Source organism: Castanea sativa, chromosome 10 (assembly GCF_040712315.1).
Source record: "Castanea sativa cultivar Marrone di Chiusa Pesio chromosome 10, ASM4071231v1".
In the NCBI taxonomy this organism is placed as follows: domain Eukaryota; kingdom Viridiplantae; phylum Streptophyta; class Magnoliopsida; order Fagales; family Fagaceae; genus Castanea; species Castanea sativa.
The window spans coordinates 11,323,614-11,342,842 of record NC_134022.1 but is presented as its reverse complement, the minus strand read 5'-3'; the positions used below and the strand labels follow the sequence as shown (position 1 = coordinate 11,342,842).

Sequence of the window (19,229 nt, the reverse complement as noted above, 5' to 3'; positions counted from 1 at the left end):
TATCAAATATAATCTTAGGTAGTCCTGGAATATAGTGAAATGATACTCCCTCTTCTCGCATTCATAATAGATCATACTATGAATTTAATGAGTGAACCCCACCATGGTTATGAGAGAAGAGATCACAATTTACCATACTCCAAGAGTAGCTAAGAATTACTCAATTTAATCTATGGGCAACTGACAACAGTTTTCACTTTCTTTTTCCCTTATGTAATTTGTATAATTTAGATTTTATTAGATTGATGCTTTTAGAATGCTTTTTGTTCAGCTTATTTTAGTGAGAAATGCTAATACCACAAAAAGTTTCACAACTCACTATTAGCATTTCTTTATTTTAATTGGTTTATTGAATTTAAAACATAGGTTTGGCGAAAATATAATGATTTTAAAAAGTAAAATTTTAAAAAAGTGATTCTTAAAAAAAAAACATATAAATCAAATAAGGATTTTTTTTTTTTTTTACTAATCACTTAATATTATTATTTAAAAAGGAAGGGACCTAATGACATATCTTAAAAGAGGTTTTTTTATTAATTGAGGCACCATTAAAGTTTTTTTTTTTTTTTTTTACTATAATAAGTTTTTTGATCCGATGGATGGAAAATGTTGGGAGAATACTCATAATAGAAAAATATTTTATTTTACCACCATATGTATTTGGTTGGAATGATGGAAAAGTGAAAGAGCGATAAGTAAATATAAATTTCTTTCGTTTAATTGAACAATAAAAATAAAAATGACTATTTTCAAGAATGTCCTACTTTTATACCGTGACAACGGAATTTAGAAAATTAGTAAGACTCATTTTATTCAAAATGTTTGCAATATAGTCCTTCTACAATTTATACCACACTGGACCTGTTGCCCATCTCTTTAGAGCACTTGCAGAAGTGGAGCTAAATAGCTATATAGCTATTTTAGCTCTACCAAAATACCAAAAAGAAGCATGCAGCAGTGGAGCTAAATCTATTTTTTTTAGCTTATTGCTACAGTGCACATCTATAGATAGATGTGCACTGTTCATGAGAGCTAAAAATTAATTAATTTTTTATTTTGCGTTCACATTACTTTTTTATTGTAGTGAGATGTATTATTTTATTGTGATAGATATATTATTTTATTATGATGTTTATATTATTTTATTGTGTTAAAAGCTAAAATAGATCCACTGCTGCAGCATGTGTGTAGGTAAAATAGATAAAGTAACTTTTGATGGAGCTAAATTGCTAAATTTTTAGCTCCACTGCTGTGGATGCTCTTAGAAAAGTTATAACTTTTGTAAAAACTAAAAGCACTTATAATATTTTTTAAATGTAAATTTAAATAATAATAAAAAGTTTTCAAGATAGAAATTGACCTATTGGCCAAAAATTAAAGCCAATATACATGAAATACAAAATATTAAGTTTTTTTTTTTTGGTTAAGGAAAATGGGGGGATTTATGGTTGTATCACACCCGGGTACCCCACTAAAGATGCCCACCAACAGAAGCTCGCTGGTAGCGGGAATCAAACCTAAGCATGTTAGGCAGAGCAAACAAACCTTACCCAGCTGAGCCAAGCCTCCGTTGGCAAAAAATATTAAGTAATCTTGATATACTGTAAAATAGATTAGAAAACCAGTAAAAAAATTCAATACGCCTCCTTTTATTAATTTTTTTTTGATAGGTAACCTCCTTTTATTAATACAAATTAATTGATTAAAATAAAAACACTACTTCATCAGAAAGTTAGATCAACTAAACATAAACCAGAAATCCACCCCCCAAAAGATAACATACACAATAGGCATATTGCGTCTCTAAAAAAAAATTTAATCATAAAACATGCAAATGGAAAGGGATTCAAAAGTAGGGATCCACTATGATGTGACTCGATCATATTCCCAATTGATTTTGCACCTCCAAGATGGTCTTAGCAGAGTCCCTAAGTTGGTGAGCCTCCTCATCAGTCAAATGCACATTGGCCACACCCAAGACTCCACCCCTACCAAGCTGGGCAGGCAAGCTCAAGAACACGTCTCCACCTTCAATCCCATAGAACCCATTAGCAACGACCGAGACTGGGTGGATCTTCCTCTGGTCTCTCAGTATGGATCGAGCCAGGTTAGCCACAGAGTACCCAATAGCCCAGGATGTGTACCCTTTGAGGCTTATTACTTCATAAGCACTATCTATTACTTCTTTGTGGATATTCTGTAAGGTCACCTTTTCGTATGCGATTTGTTGCTTTTCTAGGAAGCTCAATACCGGCACGCCCCCAACACTAATGCTTGACCATAGTGCCACTGAGCTGTCACCGTGCTCCCCAACTATGAAAGCCTGCATTAATTATTACAACCAAGTTTATTAACAAGGTAGAGTCTACTAAATTAAGTAAGTACCATTGCATGACCTAAATTAATTTAATCAGTTAATCTCTCATTCATCTTCTTCATTCTTTTATTATAATATTAAAATAAAATAAAAAATTAGAGAGAAAGAAAATCGACTAAATTTATCACTTAATATATAGTCAATGCATGGTCAATTAACTAAATTTATAGATTGTTGGTCCAATAAAAAAATACAAGTTAGAATAACAAATCTATTAGTATTACCAATAAATAAATAGACCGAGGAGAAAACTGGAGGCTATAATTGTAAATTGAATTCCCTGATATTTTTTTTTTTTTTTGAGCAGATGTTAATTTTCAAAGTAGACTGAGGAAAAAGAAAATCCAATTACAGCTAGAGATAGGTTTATTCAATTAGGACAAGGCTTTCAACATATGGACATGTCCGTTTATGTTTCACTTTTTCAAGGCACAACCTAACCTTTTCTTTTTACAGTAAGGAAGAACCTAGTCACAGCACATATGTTATATAAAAAAAAAAAAAATCGGAATAACATAAACCAGATACAATATGAAATTCTGCAACTCCAAAAAAAAAACTCCAATGCAGATAATCCGCAAAACTCTAGCCAAACCTTAAGCATCAGTGCATTACTGCACTTTTTTGTGAGTATCTTAAAAAAGAAGAAAATGAAGAAGAAGAAGACAAGTGACTGACCTGCACATCCTGAGCGTTGACGTCGAGATGATCGGCGATGAGGAACCGAAACCTGGAGGAGTCGAGGTTGGTACCCGACCCAATAACCCGATTCGAAGGGAAGCCGGATAGCTTCCACGCCACGTAAGTGAGCACATCAACGGGATTGGAAACTATAAGCAAAATGGTCTCCGGCGAGTAACGAGCCAGCGGAGGAATAATACTCCTAAACAGAGTCACATTCCTCTGCAGCAGATTGAGCCTAGACTCGCCTGGGATCTGGCGAGCCCCAGCAGTGACGATACAGAGATCAGATCCAACGGTGAGTGCGTAGTCGACAGAAGCCTGGATTTTGGTGCGAGGTAAAAACGCAGCAGCGTGTTGAAGATCGAGCATCTCGCCACGTAGCTTTTCGGGCTTGGCGTCGATGAGGACGAGCTCGTCGGCTACGTCTTGGGTCAGAATAGTTTGAGCTATGGCCATGCCAACGTTTCCGGCTCCAACGACGGAGATTTTGGTGTGTCGCTTAGTTGGGGAAGGAGGGGCGGCGCGTTCAATTTGCCTGAAGAAGGTCTGGCTTAGGTCCAGCCCTCCTGGACCAAGTGATGATGCTGAGCCACTCTTATGCATTGTGTTTGTGTGTTTAGTACTGTTTTTGTGTGTAGATTGTGGTGTAAGGTTTGTTTTTTTTGTTGCAGAGAGCGTTGGGGATTTATACGTGTCGGAGAGAAAGAAAGAAGGGCAACACAACGTGTTGACTGTTGAGTTTGAGTGGGGAGAACGAAATGGGATTTTTCAATGGTCAACATTCTGGAAGGCATGGGCAAGACTTTGGGAGTTGGGACTGCGAATGTGAAACTGCCCAACTGCTTCCTTTATTTGGGCCGCCAAGAAAAAAAAAAACATAAAATGCAAACACCACGCGCACCTGTTGAGAATTTTGAGTGCAGAACTAATAACTGTATTTAGAGCATCCACACCAATTCTTTCATTTTATACATTTATTTTTACATTAAAAACCTTTTTCTTTTTCTATTTTACACATCTAATTTTACAAAACATTCACATCAGTTCATCTATTTGACCACCTCTTCAATTAAATAATCAATTTTATCAAAATTTTTATCATTTCCCCAACCACCCCCTTTAATACGCGTGCTTTATCTCTCTTCCCCATTTTTCTGATTTTTTGCTCTCACTCTCTACCCACTCTACCCATTTCTTCTCAATCAACTCTCTCGATCACGATCAGGTCCGACCAGATCAGACCCACGACAGGGCAGCTTCGACACCGCGACCCACAATCCACCACTCTGGCCTTGCTCCTAGGTCGTGCCACGGGGTGTCGCGGCCCGTCCATGCTGGTGCGGGAGACGACGGTGCGGCAGTTGGAGGAGCGCAGGGCCGACTGGGGGTACTCGAAACCCGTGGTGGCTCTGGACATCATGTGGAACGTGTCGTTTGTGGTGGTCTCGATCTCTCCCTAGCTTCGATCCACAAGCACCGACCGATCTCCCTAACTCCGATCCACAAGCACCGACCGATCTCCCTAACTCCGATCCACAAGCACCAATCAAATCTGAGATCTCCCTAGCTCCGATCAGGCTTCGATCAAGCAAGACCCATGAGCTTCGATCAAGCAAGACCCACAAACACCGATCGTTCCACAGTCAAGCACCGATCGTTCCACAGTCAAGCTCCGATCGCTCCACAAGCACCGATCATTCCGATCAAGCACTGATCTGTCTGTGTGTGTGTGTTTTTTTTTTTTTTTTTGAGCAAGTGTATCTCTATTGATTTGTCTGTGTGGATGTGGATGTGTTTGTGTGTGGGTGTGTTTGTGTGCATCTGAGGAAAAAGAAGAAAATGAGGAGAGAACTGAGTTTGTTGAGCATGGACAAGAGAGAGAAAAAAATGAGCGAACGGGAAAACAATAAAATATTGAATGAACGAGCTACAGTAGCCGTGTATATTTACATGCTTACTGTGGCTCGTGGATTGTTTTGCAAGATTTTACACAGTTTTACACTCACTGGTGTGGGAGTTTTTTTGACCAAAATGTGTAAAATGAAGGATTTTTTGTATTATAAAAGATTATAAAATAACTGGTGTGGATGCTCTTAAACCCTTTTTCTTTTTTAAGAATATGTATTCAAACATTTAATTGTATACATGAATAAAATATAGATAGTGTTTTACTTTTTAAAAGATTTTTTTTTTTTTAAAGAAATAAACACACACAAGAGATAGGGAAATAAGTTATCTAAAACAAAGGCGTACTACAACTCCACTAAAAAATATGGTAAAAAAGATAATTAAATTTAATGTAGTCATGTGTTTAAATTTAATTGGAGAATATAATATATTGTACATAAATCACTGTATCTAAATTTTAAATGTGAGTATATTATATATGTGACCATATAGTTTCCATTTATTTTATTTTATGGAATTTTTTATTTTCCTCTCTCTAGTATGTTAAATCAAGAGATTAATGGGTTTTTTTTTTCAAAAAAAAAATGTTTGTTTTTTTTTTTAATATGGAGTTTGAACATCTGGTGTCCACTTCTGTGATTTTTCTCTTTATCATCAAATTAAAACATCAATCGTTTTTTGTGTATGCGGGAATTGAACTATGAATCTCTTATTCAACCATCAAATACTTTATCAGTTGAGCTAACTGGAACCTACGATTAATGTTTGTGTCATTCACAATCTCATGAAATATATGAGATTAGAGTACATTATAACCAGGGATGGAGCTATCAATAAACTAGGGGGCAATGGCCCCCACAATTTTTTTTTATTAGAAATATATATATATATGTACTAATTTTATTATTTTTGTTCTATAAAATTACATTTTGTTTCCCTTAAACAATATTATTGATTCTTTTAAGCATAATACTATACTCACAAACGTTTTTACAACATTTTTACAAACTGTTTTAGTAGCAAATTCTTATTGGTTCGCATAATGGGCCCACCACTCACATCATTTTTTTACTTATCAATAACCACGTATCATATAGTAATTTATAAAAAAAGCTTGTAGCTCTAGCATTTTCCTCATTTTAGTGACCATAAAAAAATTTATAGATCTAAAATCTAAAAAAAATATACAAGAAAAAAAAAACTCAACAAAATAAAATTAACAATAATAAAACTAAAAACAATTAAGCTCGATTAACCAATTTTATTCAAAATAAACAACCCTGCCTTTTTAAAAATCTAAACAAAAACAATTTTTTTCTTATCCACCAAAAAAATAAAAATAAAAATCAGCAATAAAGTAGTAGCAAAGTTAGAGGTTAAAACCTTCGCACATAACCAACAATAAAGCCACCCCCTAACTCAAAGTTCTAGCTTCATCCTTAGTTTAACTTATAAACAATTTACTTATTTATTGTGACCCATTTTGGGATCCTGCCAAATACAAAAGTACATTTATTTTAGAGAAAAAAACAAAAAGTACACAAAATGTGAAACTCATTCACAATTTTTAAACCACTAAGAAATTGTGTGCACTTATGGTAAAATTTAAGTATTATCTTAACTATAGTATATTTTTTTAATTAAATTCAAACATCTAATTGCATTGAGCAACAAAAAAAAAAAGTCTTTTTCTAGTGACAAATTAAAATCAATGTAACCATCTCGTTGAATTTAATTTAAGAACTTAATGGATTCTCAACAAAAAAATTTGAGAACTTATGAAATATATGAGATTGTTTTTGTGAAGATGTTATAAATATAACTCATAGTGTTTCCATTTATTCTATTTTAAGAAATTTTTCTTTTTTCTTTTTGGTATATTACAATAAAGTGATTAAAAAAGTTTGAATTACTCACAATCTTATAAAAAATATGGGATTAGGGAATATTACACTTTGTTTGTTTCGGTGAAAAATATTGTGTAAAGATAGTTTTCCGTATTTTCCAATGTTTGGTAGCTTTAGAATAAATGAGTCAAACAAAAACTATCTTAACATAAAAAGTATGGCTTATTTTAAGAGATTACTTTCCACTAATTTTTATTGAAAAACAACTATATCTCACAGCAAGCTAAATAAGGAAAATTATGATATAATTTTTCAACTCATTTAAGGTTGCTACCAAACAAATAAAAATGAAATAGTTTTATAGAAAATATTTTTTTGAAAAATGACTAATTTTCTAAAAAATATCATTGCTGAAACAAACATAGCGTTAAAGTGACTTTCATTTGTGAAGGATAAATAGTTTTTCCATCCGTTGATATTTTGAGGCTTATCCAAATAAAAGGCACTATCATACATTCATTTATTCTTTCATAACACTATATTTATTACAATTTTTAGCATATTATATAAAATAAAAAATTACTAATGTTTATACAAAAAATCAATTGATATTTTAGTCTAATAATAAATATTTTACACAATTTTTTCTACAACTCTGAAACAAATCGCACCAAAAATTATGTAAAATACGGTGGCATAATTGACTTAGGGGTGTCCACCCGGACCCGGACCCGACCCGACCGACCCAACTGACCAGAACCAACCCACCTATGACCAACCTGAGAGCTCCGGCGGGTCAGTGGCGGGTTACAGAACCCAGAAACCAACTCCAGCAAGTCGTTTGGCGGGTTCTCTCCTCTAAAATTCGCCTCAGTTGACCCGACCAAAGCCTTACCAAAATCCGTCGAAACAAGAATTTTCCAGTGAATTTTTGGTCAAAATACTTCAGATTTTTATGAGATTTGTGTCAAATTTAGGGAGATATCATCGAATCTAATGAGATTTCAGCCAGATCTAGTAGAAATCTCACCGGATCTAGCGAGATCTCACTAGATCCGATGAGATCTCTGTCAGATCTAGCGAATGCTTTGCCTGAAATCAACTATTTTGGCCGGATTTTTCATTGTGGAAGGTTTCAACCGAACTGACCGTTTTTCGACACAAATCCGACTGCTCCGATCCAACTCCCTCCCCGGTTGGTGGCGGGTCAAAACTTCCTCCACTTAATTCTATTGAGTCGGTCTTAAATTGGCACAAACCTGACTCAAACGACCTATGGACCCAACTTTACTAGTGACATAGGAACCAAAAAAAAATTACCATAGGAAATCCTTCACGCGCTTTGGAAAAGCGCGCAGGTCTGTTGATCTTTTGGATACAATATGCACTTTGGGGAGAGCAATGAAGTGTTGACGATCTACATGATAATTGGGTGCATCGATGCAGACCCTTCATCATGAGATGAACGGTATTCTGTCATTTAAACTACGTACATCAAGTCAAATAATATACACAGAAGACCTCAGCAGATCACTTCCTTTTTATAATTAATTAACTAAATTGGTCACAAAATCAAGGCACGTGAATGCTTGGTAGTCCGGTCCTTCGCTTGCTTGGTAGGGATTTCGTGTTCCCTACTATGCTTTCTTGATACCCAATCCAATCTATGGGCCACTGACAACAGTTTTCAACTTTTCACTTTCCTCTTATGTTATGTATAATTTAAGCTTTACCGCTTTTATTTTTTGAGAAAGAGATTACCGCTTTTAGAATGTTTGTTGGTCAGCTTATTTTAATTGGTTTATTGAATTTAATGAAATATAGTTGAAAACTGGTAAGTTTTCAAGGCCTTTTTTTTTATACCTAATTAGTTAATATTATTATTGTGAGTTTCATTTAACTGGTAAGTTTTTGATAGATAAATAAGAGATTTGAAGTTCAACCCCTACTTAAATGAAAAACTGATTGGTGTCTTAATCTAATAATAAAAAATTATCATCATAAACGGATGTCACAATTTAAAACTCTCTAAAAACAAAAATTACTACTCAAAACAGAATTTTTTTTAAGGGGTCTATCTCCATATTTAAAAGACATTTTTAATTGAACTACCTTCGAGCTTATTTATTTATTATTTTATATTCTACAATAATCTTTTAGCCTACCATGTAAAGTGTTTGTTACTCAAAAAAGAATTTTTTTTTAAGGGGGCCTATCTCCATATCAAAAAGACGTATTTAATTGAACCACCTTCGAGTTTTTTATTTTATTTTATTCTACAATAACCTTTTAGCCTACTATGTAAAGTGTTTGTTACTCAAAAAATATTTTTTTTAAGGGGGCCTATCTCCATATCTAAAAGACGTTTTTAATTAAACCACCTTCGAGTTTTTTATTCATTATTTTTTATTCTACAATGACCTTTTCTCCTACCATGTAAAGTGTTTATTTGAAATTTGTTTATTTTCAATAACTTATTTGTATAGTATTTATCAAAAGTTATAATTATAGTTTTTGTAACTTTTATGTTCAATATATTGCAAAAAAATTAAAAGTTAGTTTATCTCAAAAAAAAAAAAACTAAAAGTTAAATTATAAACTATACCTCCCAATGATATTGAAAAATCAGTGGGCTGGATGATCCGAGTTTCAACAGCAATTTCATGGCCTGAAAAGAAAAGAACTATCAAAGGGAACAATGATGAACCGACCAAGGACCCTCCAATGACTAAGTTAGTTTTTCTCTTTCAAATAATAAGTATGGAGAATGTATAATTGGTTGAACATACCTCAGTTTTTGAGGGTGGATCCCTTTTATAGAGAACTTGGAGTGGGTTTACTTGTTTGGTTCCACTAACATCATGGAGGTGTGGATTTTGTGGAGTATTGCATGAGAGACAAGTGGACTTAGTAGAATGTGGGAGAGAACTTTGAAGTTTATCCCACATTTAGGAAACTGAAATTTGGTTACTCATGTTGAACAATCAGGATGCTTAAGTGTTTATACTCATCTACACCTCATGGTGGTATGGACAAGTATATAGTGCTTTGGCACGATTGTCGAGCCCCTTGTTAAATCTTTGTGCACTTGCTACTTGTTATCTTTCTAATTTTTCCTTTAGGGTTCGTCTTGGATGTTGTTGGGTTTGGACAATCTTTATAGACGAACTAGATTTTGTATTTTACCATCACCTCCTATTACACTTTGCATCTTAAACTATGATCATTGTTAAGTTTGTTATTAATTTGGATGAAAAAATATCACATCACGTTACCTAATTGCCCCTCATCTTAATCCTTTAAAAACAATGAAGAAATTATATTTTATTACCTTAAAGTATACTTCTGATTGCACAATAAAACTCATGGCCAGAAAGACTTGAACATTGGTTTCTCATAACTATATTTGAAATTTCAAACATCCCATAATATACTTCATAAGTCCACGGAGAATAAAGATTTCATTCTTTTCCTCATATTTTGATATTTTTCCCACCACTCTCACCTATGTAATGATTTATTTTTTTGAAAAATTCTAGGCCATAAAAATTTATACAATTTTTTGTCATAATTGTGACATGACAAAGTGTAATTAAGAAAAAAAATAATAATAAATTTATATATAAGTAATAATTAATCACTTACAATATATTACATCAAAGTTATAATAAAAAAATTACCACACATCCTGAATGCGATGGTCATTTCACAAATTTAAGTACTTATAGACTGTAGTGATTATTTTACAAATTTAAGTACTTGTAGTTTATGGAAGACGGATTAAGTTATAATAAAAAGGTACTCTTTCTAATCTTAGAACTTTTTCCCTTTTTTTGCGTTGAATAACAATTGCATTAAAAAGGAGGGAACAGCCCAAAGTACGTACAAGAATTAGAATTAGTGGGTGTTCCCTAAAAGAGAGGCAAGAGATATCACTTTTGACCTGCCTATTCGGCTATTCCCTAGAACGAGGTTACAATATATTTTGAATTAACTGGCTAGCACAATGAAATGGGTCCTGCCCATGGAAAGGCATGATCGATCGTATCTAGGGTCTGCTTTTATCTGTTATTGGTACTATAGCCAATTAACATTACAATGCTGATTAGACAATTTGAAAAATGTTAATAAGCACCGCATACTTGTTAAGATTTTTTTTAGGTGATCATCAAAAAAATATTTTCTTTTTTAGGTCTCATTTAAAAGATGGAAAAAAATGTCATAAAAATTACAAAAAAAGATTAAAAAATTACTAAAAAGTTGTCATAAATTACTCTAAAATCTAAAAAACTGACTTAATGTATTGTTAACGGGTACCTTACGTGCCCGTTAACACAACCCAACAATTAATACATGGGTGAAACTTCTATTTTGTGTATTTGTCCACTGGCCACCTATGTAGCACATATATATAAACATGATGTGCAATACAGTGACACAACATTTTAGAAAAAACTAAGATATAACACGCTTAGGATATGATAATTAATTAAATAATACTTTTTTTATTTTTTATAAATCTATGTATATAAGTATAATTTAAATTTATTTTAAGTTTTTAACAAAGTAATATATATTTTTTAATTTTCTTTCCCTTGTGACCAATGTGTTTTAGTAAAAAAGTTTTAAAAATAAGTAAATTTTTTTTTACTGATATTATTTATTATCTTTTCTAATTTTATAATTTTTGGTCACTCCATGAAAGTTTTTAAAAAATAAAAAAAGTAAAAACTGACCGCCTACAGTTGTTCCTAAGAACGTAAATTAACAAATAAATTACAATTTGTAATTTATAGAATAATAATTATATAATGATATTTCACTATATTTTATTTATCATAAAATTAGAGAACAAGCTAAGAGATGTTACATTGTTGGTGTTTCAAAATTATTTCATATCATGATAAACAGAGTTGCCGTCGATTCCAATAATACTTTAGGTGGTGGAGTTGAAGCACAGACTAGATTGCTCTTTTGAGACAATACACATGGTCTACAGTATTTCTGATGCAATAGATGTACAATATAGCGTACCGCTCTTAAAATACAACCATCCAATCATCTTGCTGATCATCGATACAAGATAGAAAACTCTCAATAATGCTTTTTTTACAAGCCTACTCACTCTCAATAGTATTTCCGGTATACTTTTTTTCATTAAAATTAACACATAACAATCAGTTTTGAAAAGTTCTACACTAAAGCATTTGAGTTTTTGGTCAAAAACAATTAAGCTATGAAATTAATAGAACACAAACTGACATATAGTTGTAAGATAATTTTTTTACATAGCAGGAAGATGTCAAATTAAGATAATTGCAAGAATGTTTTACAATTGTCCGTATGTTAAAGATAATTTTGCATCTTCCTATTTTCACCCTACCAAACGGAGTGTAAGAATGTTCAACTTGCAGTTGCACTCTCCCAATTATAAATAGGCCAGAGTAGTATTATCGAAACAAAACTTGTAGCCTTTTCTTAAATTCCATTTTCACAATATGAAAGTAGCGTCCTACTTTTCTATTAGAAATCATTTATAGAAAATTAATAAGACTCATTTCATTCAACAACCTACATATAGTCCTTTTATAAATCTACATATAGTTCTTTTATAAAATTTACACACTTATCCTGTTGTACATCCCCTTTGAAAAGTTATAATTTTTGTAATGTATTTTAAAGGTTGAAGCACTTATGATATTTTTAAATGTAAATTTCAATAGAAAAAGTTTTCAAGATAGAAATTGACCTATTGGCCAAAAATTAAAGCCACCATACATGAAATACAAAATATTCTTGAGATACTGTAAAATAGATTAGGATTTAGGACACCATTAAAAAATTCAATAGGCTTCCTCTTTCGTAATACTAATTAATTGATTGAAATAAAAACACTACTTAGATAGTTAGATCCACTAAACATAAACTTGAAATCCACCCAAAAGATAACATACACAATAGGCGTATTGTGTCTCTAAAAAAAATCATAAATGATAAAACATGCAAATGAGAAGCGATTCAAAAGTAGGGATCCACTTTGATATGATTCATATTCCCAATTGGTTTTGCACCTCAAGGATGGTCTTGGCAGAGTCCCTAAGCCGGTGGGCCTCCTCATCAGTCAAGTGCACATTGGTCACACCCAAGACCCCACCCCTACCAAGCTGGGCTGGCAAGCTCAAGAACACGTCTCCACCTTCAATTCCGTAGAACCCATTAGCAACTACCGAGACTGGGTGGACCTTCCTCTGGTCTCTCAGAATGGATCGAGCCAAGTTAGCCACAGAGTACCCAATAGCCCAGGATGTGTACCCTTTGAGGCTTATCACTTCATAAGCACTATCTATTACTTCTTTGTGGATCTTCTCCAAGGTCACCTTTTCGTATGCGATTTGTTGCTTTTCTAGGAAGCTCAATACCGGCACACCTCCGACACTAATGCTTGACCATAGTGCCACCGAGCTATCACCATGCTCCCCAACTATGTAAGCCTGCAGCATTAATTAATTATTACAACAAAGTTTATTAACAAGGTAGATTTTACTAAATCAAGAAAGTACCAAAGCATTACCTAAATTAATTTAATTAATTAGTAAAATTATCACTCATACTCTTCTAATAAAATTAAAAAACTAAAATAAAAACAGAGAGGAAGAAAGAGAAAAATAATCGACTAAATTTACATGGTCAATTGACTCAATTTATAAAGTGTTGGTCAAATTAAAAAAAAAAACATATAAGTTAGAATACAAATCTATATTATCACCACAATATATGTATTTCTGATTGGAGGTTATAATTGTAATTACTGTTAATTGTTTTTTAATAAAAAATTTATGAGAATTCACCGTTAATTTTGAAAGTAGAAGTGTAGAACTGTGGGAAAAGAAAATCCAATTACAGGCTTACAGCTAGAGATAGGTTTATACCGTTTATTCAATTAGGACAGGCTTACAACATACGGACATGTCCGTTTATGTTCACTTTTTCTTTTTACAATAAGGAAGAAGCTAATCACAGTTAATGGAATCGGAATAACATAAACAAGATACAATATATGAAATTCTGTAACTCCAATGCAGATAATCCACTAAACTCTAACCAAACCCTAAGCATTGGTGCATGTGCATCACTACTTTTTTTTGTTTTTTATGTTTTGGTGAGAGTATCTTAAATAAAAAGAAAAAGAAGGCAAGCGACTGACCTGCACATCCTGAGCGTTGACGTCGAGATGGTCGGCGATGAGGAACCGAAACCTGGAGGAGTCGAGGTTGGTACCCGACCCAATAACCCGATTCGAAGGGAATCCGGATAGCTTCCACGCCACGTAAGTGAGCACATCAACGGGGTTGGAAACTATAAGCAAAATAGTCTCGGGCGAGTAACGAGCCAGTGGAGGAATAATAGTCTTAAACAGAGCCACATTCCTCTGCAACAGATTGAGCCTAGACTCCCCAGGGACCTGGCGGGCCCCAGCAGTGACGATACAGAGATCAGAGCCAAAGGTGAGTTCGTAGTCGACAGAGGCATGGATTTTGGTGCGAGGTAAAAACGCAGCAGCGTGTTGAAGGTCGAGCATCTCGCCACGTAGCTTGTCGGCCTTGGCGTCGATGAGGACGAGCTCGTCGGCTACGTCTTGAGTCAGAATAGTTTGAGCTATGGCCATGCCCACGTTGCCGGCTCCAACGACGGAGATTTTGGTGTGTCGCTTTGTTGGGGATGGAGGGGCGGCACGTTGAATTTGCCTGAAGAAGGCCTGGGTTAGGTCCAGGCCTCCTGGGCCAAGCGATGATGATGAACCACTCTTTTGCATTGTGTTTGTGTGTGTGTTTAGTACTGTTTTTGTGTGTAGTAGGGTTCTGGTTTTTACTGCAGAGAGCGGTGGGGGAGAGTGGGGGTTTTATAAGTACGTCGGTGAGAAAGAAAGAATGGTTGAGTGGGGGGAACGTAATAGTATTTTGTCAATTGTCAAAGTTTTTAGTTCTAGAAGAAATCGCCAAGACTTTGGGGAGGCAGCAACTCTGAAATATCCTTCCCAATATATAAAAATATTTTCCTTTGGGGTTGAGGCTGCGAATCTGAAATTGCCCAATATAAAACAATATTTTCCTTTATTCTTCCTGTTCTGTATATTTGCTGTTTCCTACCTCGGTACCACCTCCATTCCTTCGGTTCCTCCAAATGCAAACACCACGCGCCTTTTTAAACCACTAATAAGAAATTTTTACCGCAAAATAAAATGTTAACACTCACTTAAGACTTGACAGTAGTACAGTAGAACTATCGTTGGTTCTCCAAAACAATACTTAACAGCAGTATATTACATTTTTTGATTAAATTTAAATATTAATAAAATATAAATAGTATATTATTTTTTAAGAATAATTAAATTTAAGGTAACTATGTATGTGAATTTAATTAGAGAACATAACGTATTACACTTGAAATAATATACCTAAAATTTAAATGTGAGGATATTATAAATAATTATTTGAAATAATGTAGTTATGGATTCCATTCCGTAATCTTTCATTCTAATTAATTAATGATACAAATCACCCTCTTTATTCCATTTTGTTCTAAATTTTAGTTTATTCTGCTTCATTTTACTAAATTCCACCCGGTAGGTTGATTTTAGCCAATATGTAAAAAAAGAAAAATTTTCTAAACCCAATTTTTATTACTTTCACTCATATATGAAATTTTATTAAGTACAATTTTCCTTTAGTAATGAGTTTTTCTTATTAACTTTACTTACATATGCATGGTTTTTTTCTTCATTAATATACTATTTTTTCTTTACTTATATATGACATGTTATATATTTATATTATGCAATGATGATATTAAGAATATGAATTATTTGATTTTGAATTAATAATTTGATATGGTGTAATTTTATGTGATATATATGTAATTTACCATTCAATCTATAAATTCATATTTTTTGCACTATTTTAAATTACAAAAATTTGAATTTAAATAATTGATTGATGACATGATTATTGATCTTTGATTATCTTTAAATTTTGTAAACACGCAGAATACGTAAAGATAATTAACCTAACAATGAATTTGTCAAAATTCACATCCAATTAAAAAATATTGAGTGGTATAACATTGCTAGTGTAACTTGAACCCAACCTATATATATATATAGTTAGTTTTAGTGGTAACTTTAAAACGGTACATCAAAATAGGCTAATACCAAAATGCTGTTCGGATAGATAAATCAAAATGGGGTTCAAAATGGTATCCTGAACATTATTGAATGTAACCATATGGTTTCCATTTATTTTATTTTATAGAATTGTTCTAACTACACAATTACCTAGCTTCAAATGGAGCCACTTTGATAATCTTTTCTGAATCAGCCTAAGACCTATCCTGTAAATTATTCCATTTTGCCAACACAACTAAGTTGCTTTGTCAATTTCTTAGAGGTAATATTTTGTATGGTATGTTAGATCAAGATATTACTTTTTGAATTATTTACAATTTTATGAAATGATTGTGAGCAAAAATAGACAAACTCCGACTCGTCCATAGGGGTCGTCCAGAGCAAGAAGGCAAGAATGACTTCCCTTGTCAGGACGGTCGTCCATAGGGATGTTGCTCATCCATGAGGAAAACCCCTGGACGAGCCCTGACACTTGGGATAATTTCAAGAAATTAATGTATAAGAACTAAATCGAACCACGTGTCACTATTTGGGTTCACCATTATAACTTTTTTAGTAGGACTTAACTTCCACAACAGTTATAGGAGATAAAATGTTCTAACTCCTATAGTGGTTGTGGAAGTTAACCTTGAATTCCCTGACCTCCTCATTTGCAGAAGAAGTTATGAGACAAGTAACCACTCCAAGACCACACTATATAAACGTTCATTCACACCAAGTGAAGGTAAGTTCTGAACAACTCCTAAAAAGTAAGAATTCTAGAATAAAATAAAGAAACTAACTTTGGCATGGGAGGGTCTTTGGCCGATCTACCCCGGTCACCTCTGATCGTGTTTTCTTTTTCTAGACATTCCAATCAATCGCTAGTCCTTTGAAGCCCGAAGCATCCAGCTTACTGATTTTCCTTGCATCAACTTGAAATATATGAAATTGGAGGATGTTATAATCACTTTACATATTTAATGTGACCCACTTGAGGTGTCAAATACAAAAGGTACATAAATGTGAAACCAACGCACCATTTTTAAACCACGAAGAGGCCATTTGGTTACCGCTTTTAAACACCAGTATTCAGTGTTTAAACACTGAACACTGGTTTTCAAAACAATAAAAAAAAATGTGTTTGGTAAGGTATCTTTGTTTAGTGTTGTTTGAATAATGTTGTTCAAAATATGGTTTTTAAACAATACTTTTTGAAATCACCTGAGACCTATTTTTAAACAACAAACAACGCTTTCCAGTGGTACTTCTGAAAATACCTTCAAACTCGTGGGTCCCACCTGATATGACAAAACCTTCTCTCTCTTCTCTTCTTCTCATCAGACCTGCCTTTGCCCTCATCTTCAACATGCCAAAGGAAGCAGCAGAGCATTTACTCACACCTATCAACAACTCTCACCGACCCATCTCACAAAACTCACCCACCGCCATAACTCAAACCGATCGCACCATAACTCTCACCGACTCATCTCACAAAACTCAACACTTAGTTCTCTCTCTCACAATGGATCAAAACTTAGAAGTCATCTCAAACGCAACTACCCATCAATGCCATAACTCACCGACCCATCAACGCCTTCTTGTAGAAGCTCTCTCCCTCACAACGCATCAGCAAAAGAAGTCAAACCCAATTAAATCCTTGCTCAGAAATAGGATTCTTCTCCCAACAACCCCTCATAAAAGATCCCCAACCGTCTCACACCCAATTTAAGACCCTCATCTTGTATGGATTTCACTACACCCACAACTACTCCGGTTTGAGGTCCTGCCACACAATCGCCTAGGGCTTGGTCAGGTAAGATTTTTTAAATTTTCCCAAATTTTCTCACATCTAACCTACCTCATCTCAAATCATATTAACCCACATTAGTTGCTTATTTTTACTCTCACGCCTTCATTCAAATGGAATCAAACACCGCATCCTCATCCACCTCAGTAGTGCCACACAAAACATCAGTATCCTTGAGTGCTTCCTCCCCTGACCGTGTTCACTTACTGGTAGGTCTGCATCTATGTAATGAAACTAAGATTTTACCGTGTTCCCTTCAATTCCTTATATATGTGATTTTAATTTGTCGTCATTTTTGTGATTGTTTTGTTATAATTTTGTAGCTGGTTAATCATTTTGTACCTAGTTTTGATATAATTTTTCTTTATTTTGTGGCCTCTGTGTTGTTGTGTTTTTCCCTGTGATGCAAAATTTGTATACAAAATCCTTGTGCTCTGTATGTGTAACTGTAAACCTGTTGAGTAATCAGCAATCATGCTTTGGACATTTTTTCATGAAGCTATTTTTGGTGTATGATGTCCACTTCAATTTGTTCAGTGTATTGTGAGAAAAACAAGATTATGATTAGTTTGCTTGCTATACAACAATTATAGCAGATCAATCAATGGTTGTGATACTTATCTATTTGCTATACTTCTTTTTCATTTTTTTGGGTTGTTGTTGTTGCCTTTAACTCTTGAAGATCAACCTCTGCCTTTAACTCTATTATGGCATTTTCATCTTTCTGTCCTTATAATTTTATGAAGCACATGATGATTTTCTTACTTGGATTCACTCTTATATGCTTGCTGCTTGGTAGTTTAGTGAGTTGGAAGTTCATGTTTGATTATTTGTATCATAAAATTTCAAATGAGGAGTATATGTGAGTATAACAAAATTTATTTAGATGGAAGATGCCACAAGTGACACTAAGGATGGAAAGTTGTGGCTTCCCCCAATGGAGAAGCATTTCATAGATGTGTTGGTAGAGAAGGAAGTTAGAGGGAATATGCCTGAGGGCCAGTTTAAGACAGGACTTTGGACATCCATTGTGCGTGAGTTAACTTACGTGCAAATAAAAATTATAAAAAAGAACAACTTAGGCAAAAATACCAAAGATTGAAGGTTCGTCTTCTTCGACCTCCTTGGACGTACGGGAATTGAATGGGACCCTGTTGCGAAAACGGATGTAGGAAGTGATGCGGTATGGGTAAGTGCAATTGCAGTAAGTGCTGAACATAATCTGAGCATAATTAATTACCAAAGTCATTTGTATTGGTTTTTATATAAATAAATTGTTTAACCCCATATATATGATTGTTAATAAGCCAACCATCAATGCAAGGAGTTCCGCAAAAAGGGGTTTGAAAACTACGAGTTGGGCCAGCCTTTCAATGCCAACACTATCACAAACTTCCTACAAATTTCATCTATCAAACCAGCTTCAAAAAGTTCTGAAGAGTG

General features: G+C 33.9%; 2 protein-coding genes across 2 annotated transcripts; both read right to left on the bottom strand.

The window, feature by feature from the left end:
• Nucleotides 1-1,646: 1,646 nt before the first annotated feature.
• On the bottom strand, nt 1,647-3,745 carry LOC142612773 (L-lactate dehydrogenase A-like). Its single transcript, XM_075784926.1, has 2 exons — nt 3,056-3,745; nt 1,647-2,323 (listed from the first exon to the last, which is right to left on the bottom strand). The coding sequence occupies exons 1-2, from the start codon at nt 3,662-3,664 to the stop codon at nt 1,880-1,882; spliced, it is 1,053 nt and encodes a 350-aa protein (XP_075641041.1). The 5' UTR covers nt 3,665-3,745; the 3' UTR covers nt 1,647-1,879.
• Nucleotides 3,746-12,684: 8,939 nt separating this feature from the next.
• LOC142613933 (L-lactate dehydrogenase B-like) lies at nt 12,685-14,665 on the bottom strand. Its single transcript, XM_075786456.1, has 2 exons — nt 14,021-14,665; nt 12,685-13,307 (listed from the first exon to the last, which is right to left on the bottom strand). Exons 1-2 carry the CDS (start codon nt 14,627-14,629, stop codon nt 12,864-12,866), a joined length of 1,053 nt encoding a protein of 350 aa, XP_075642571.1. The 5' UTR covers nt 14,630-14,665; the 3' UTR covers nt 12,685-12,863.
• Nucleotides 14,666-19,229: the final 4,564 nt, after the last annotated feature.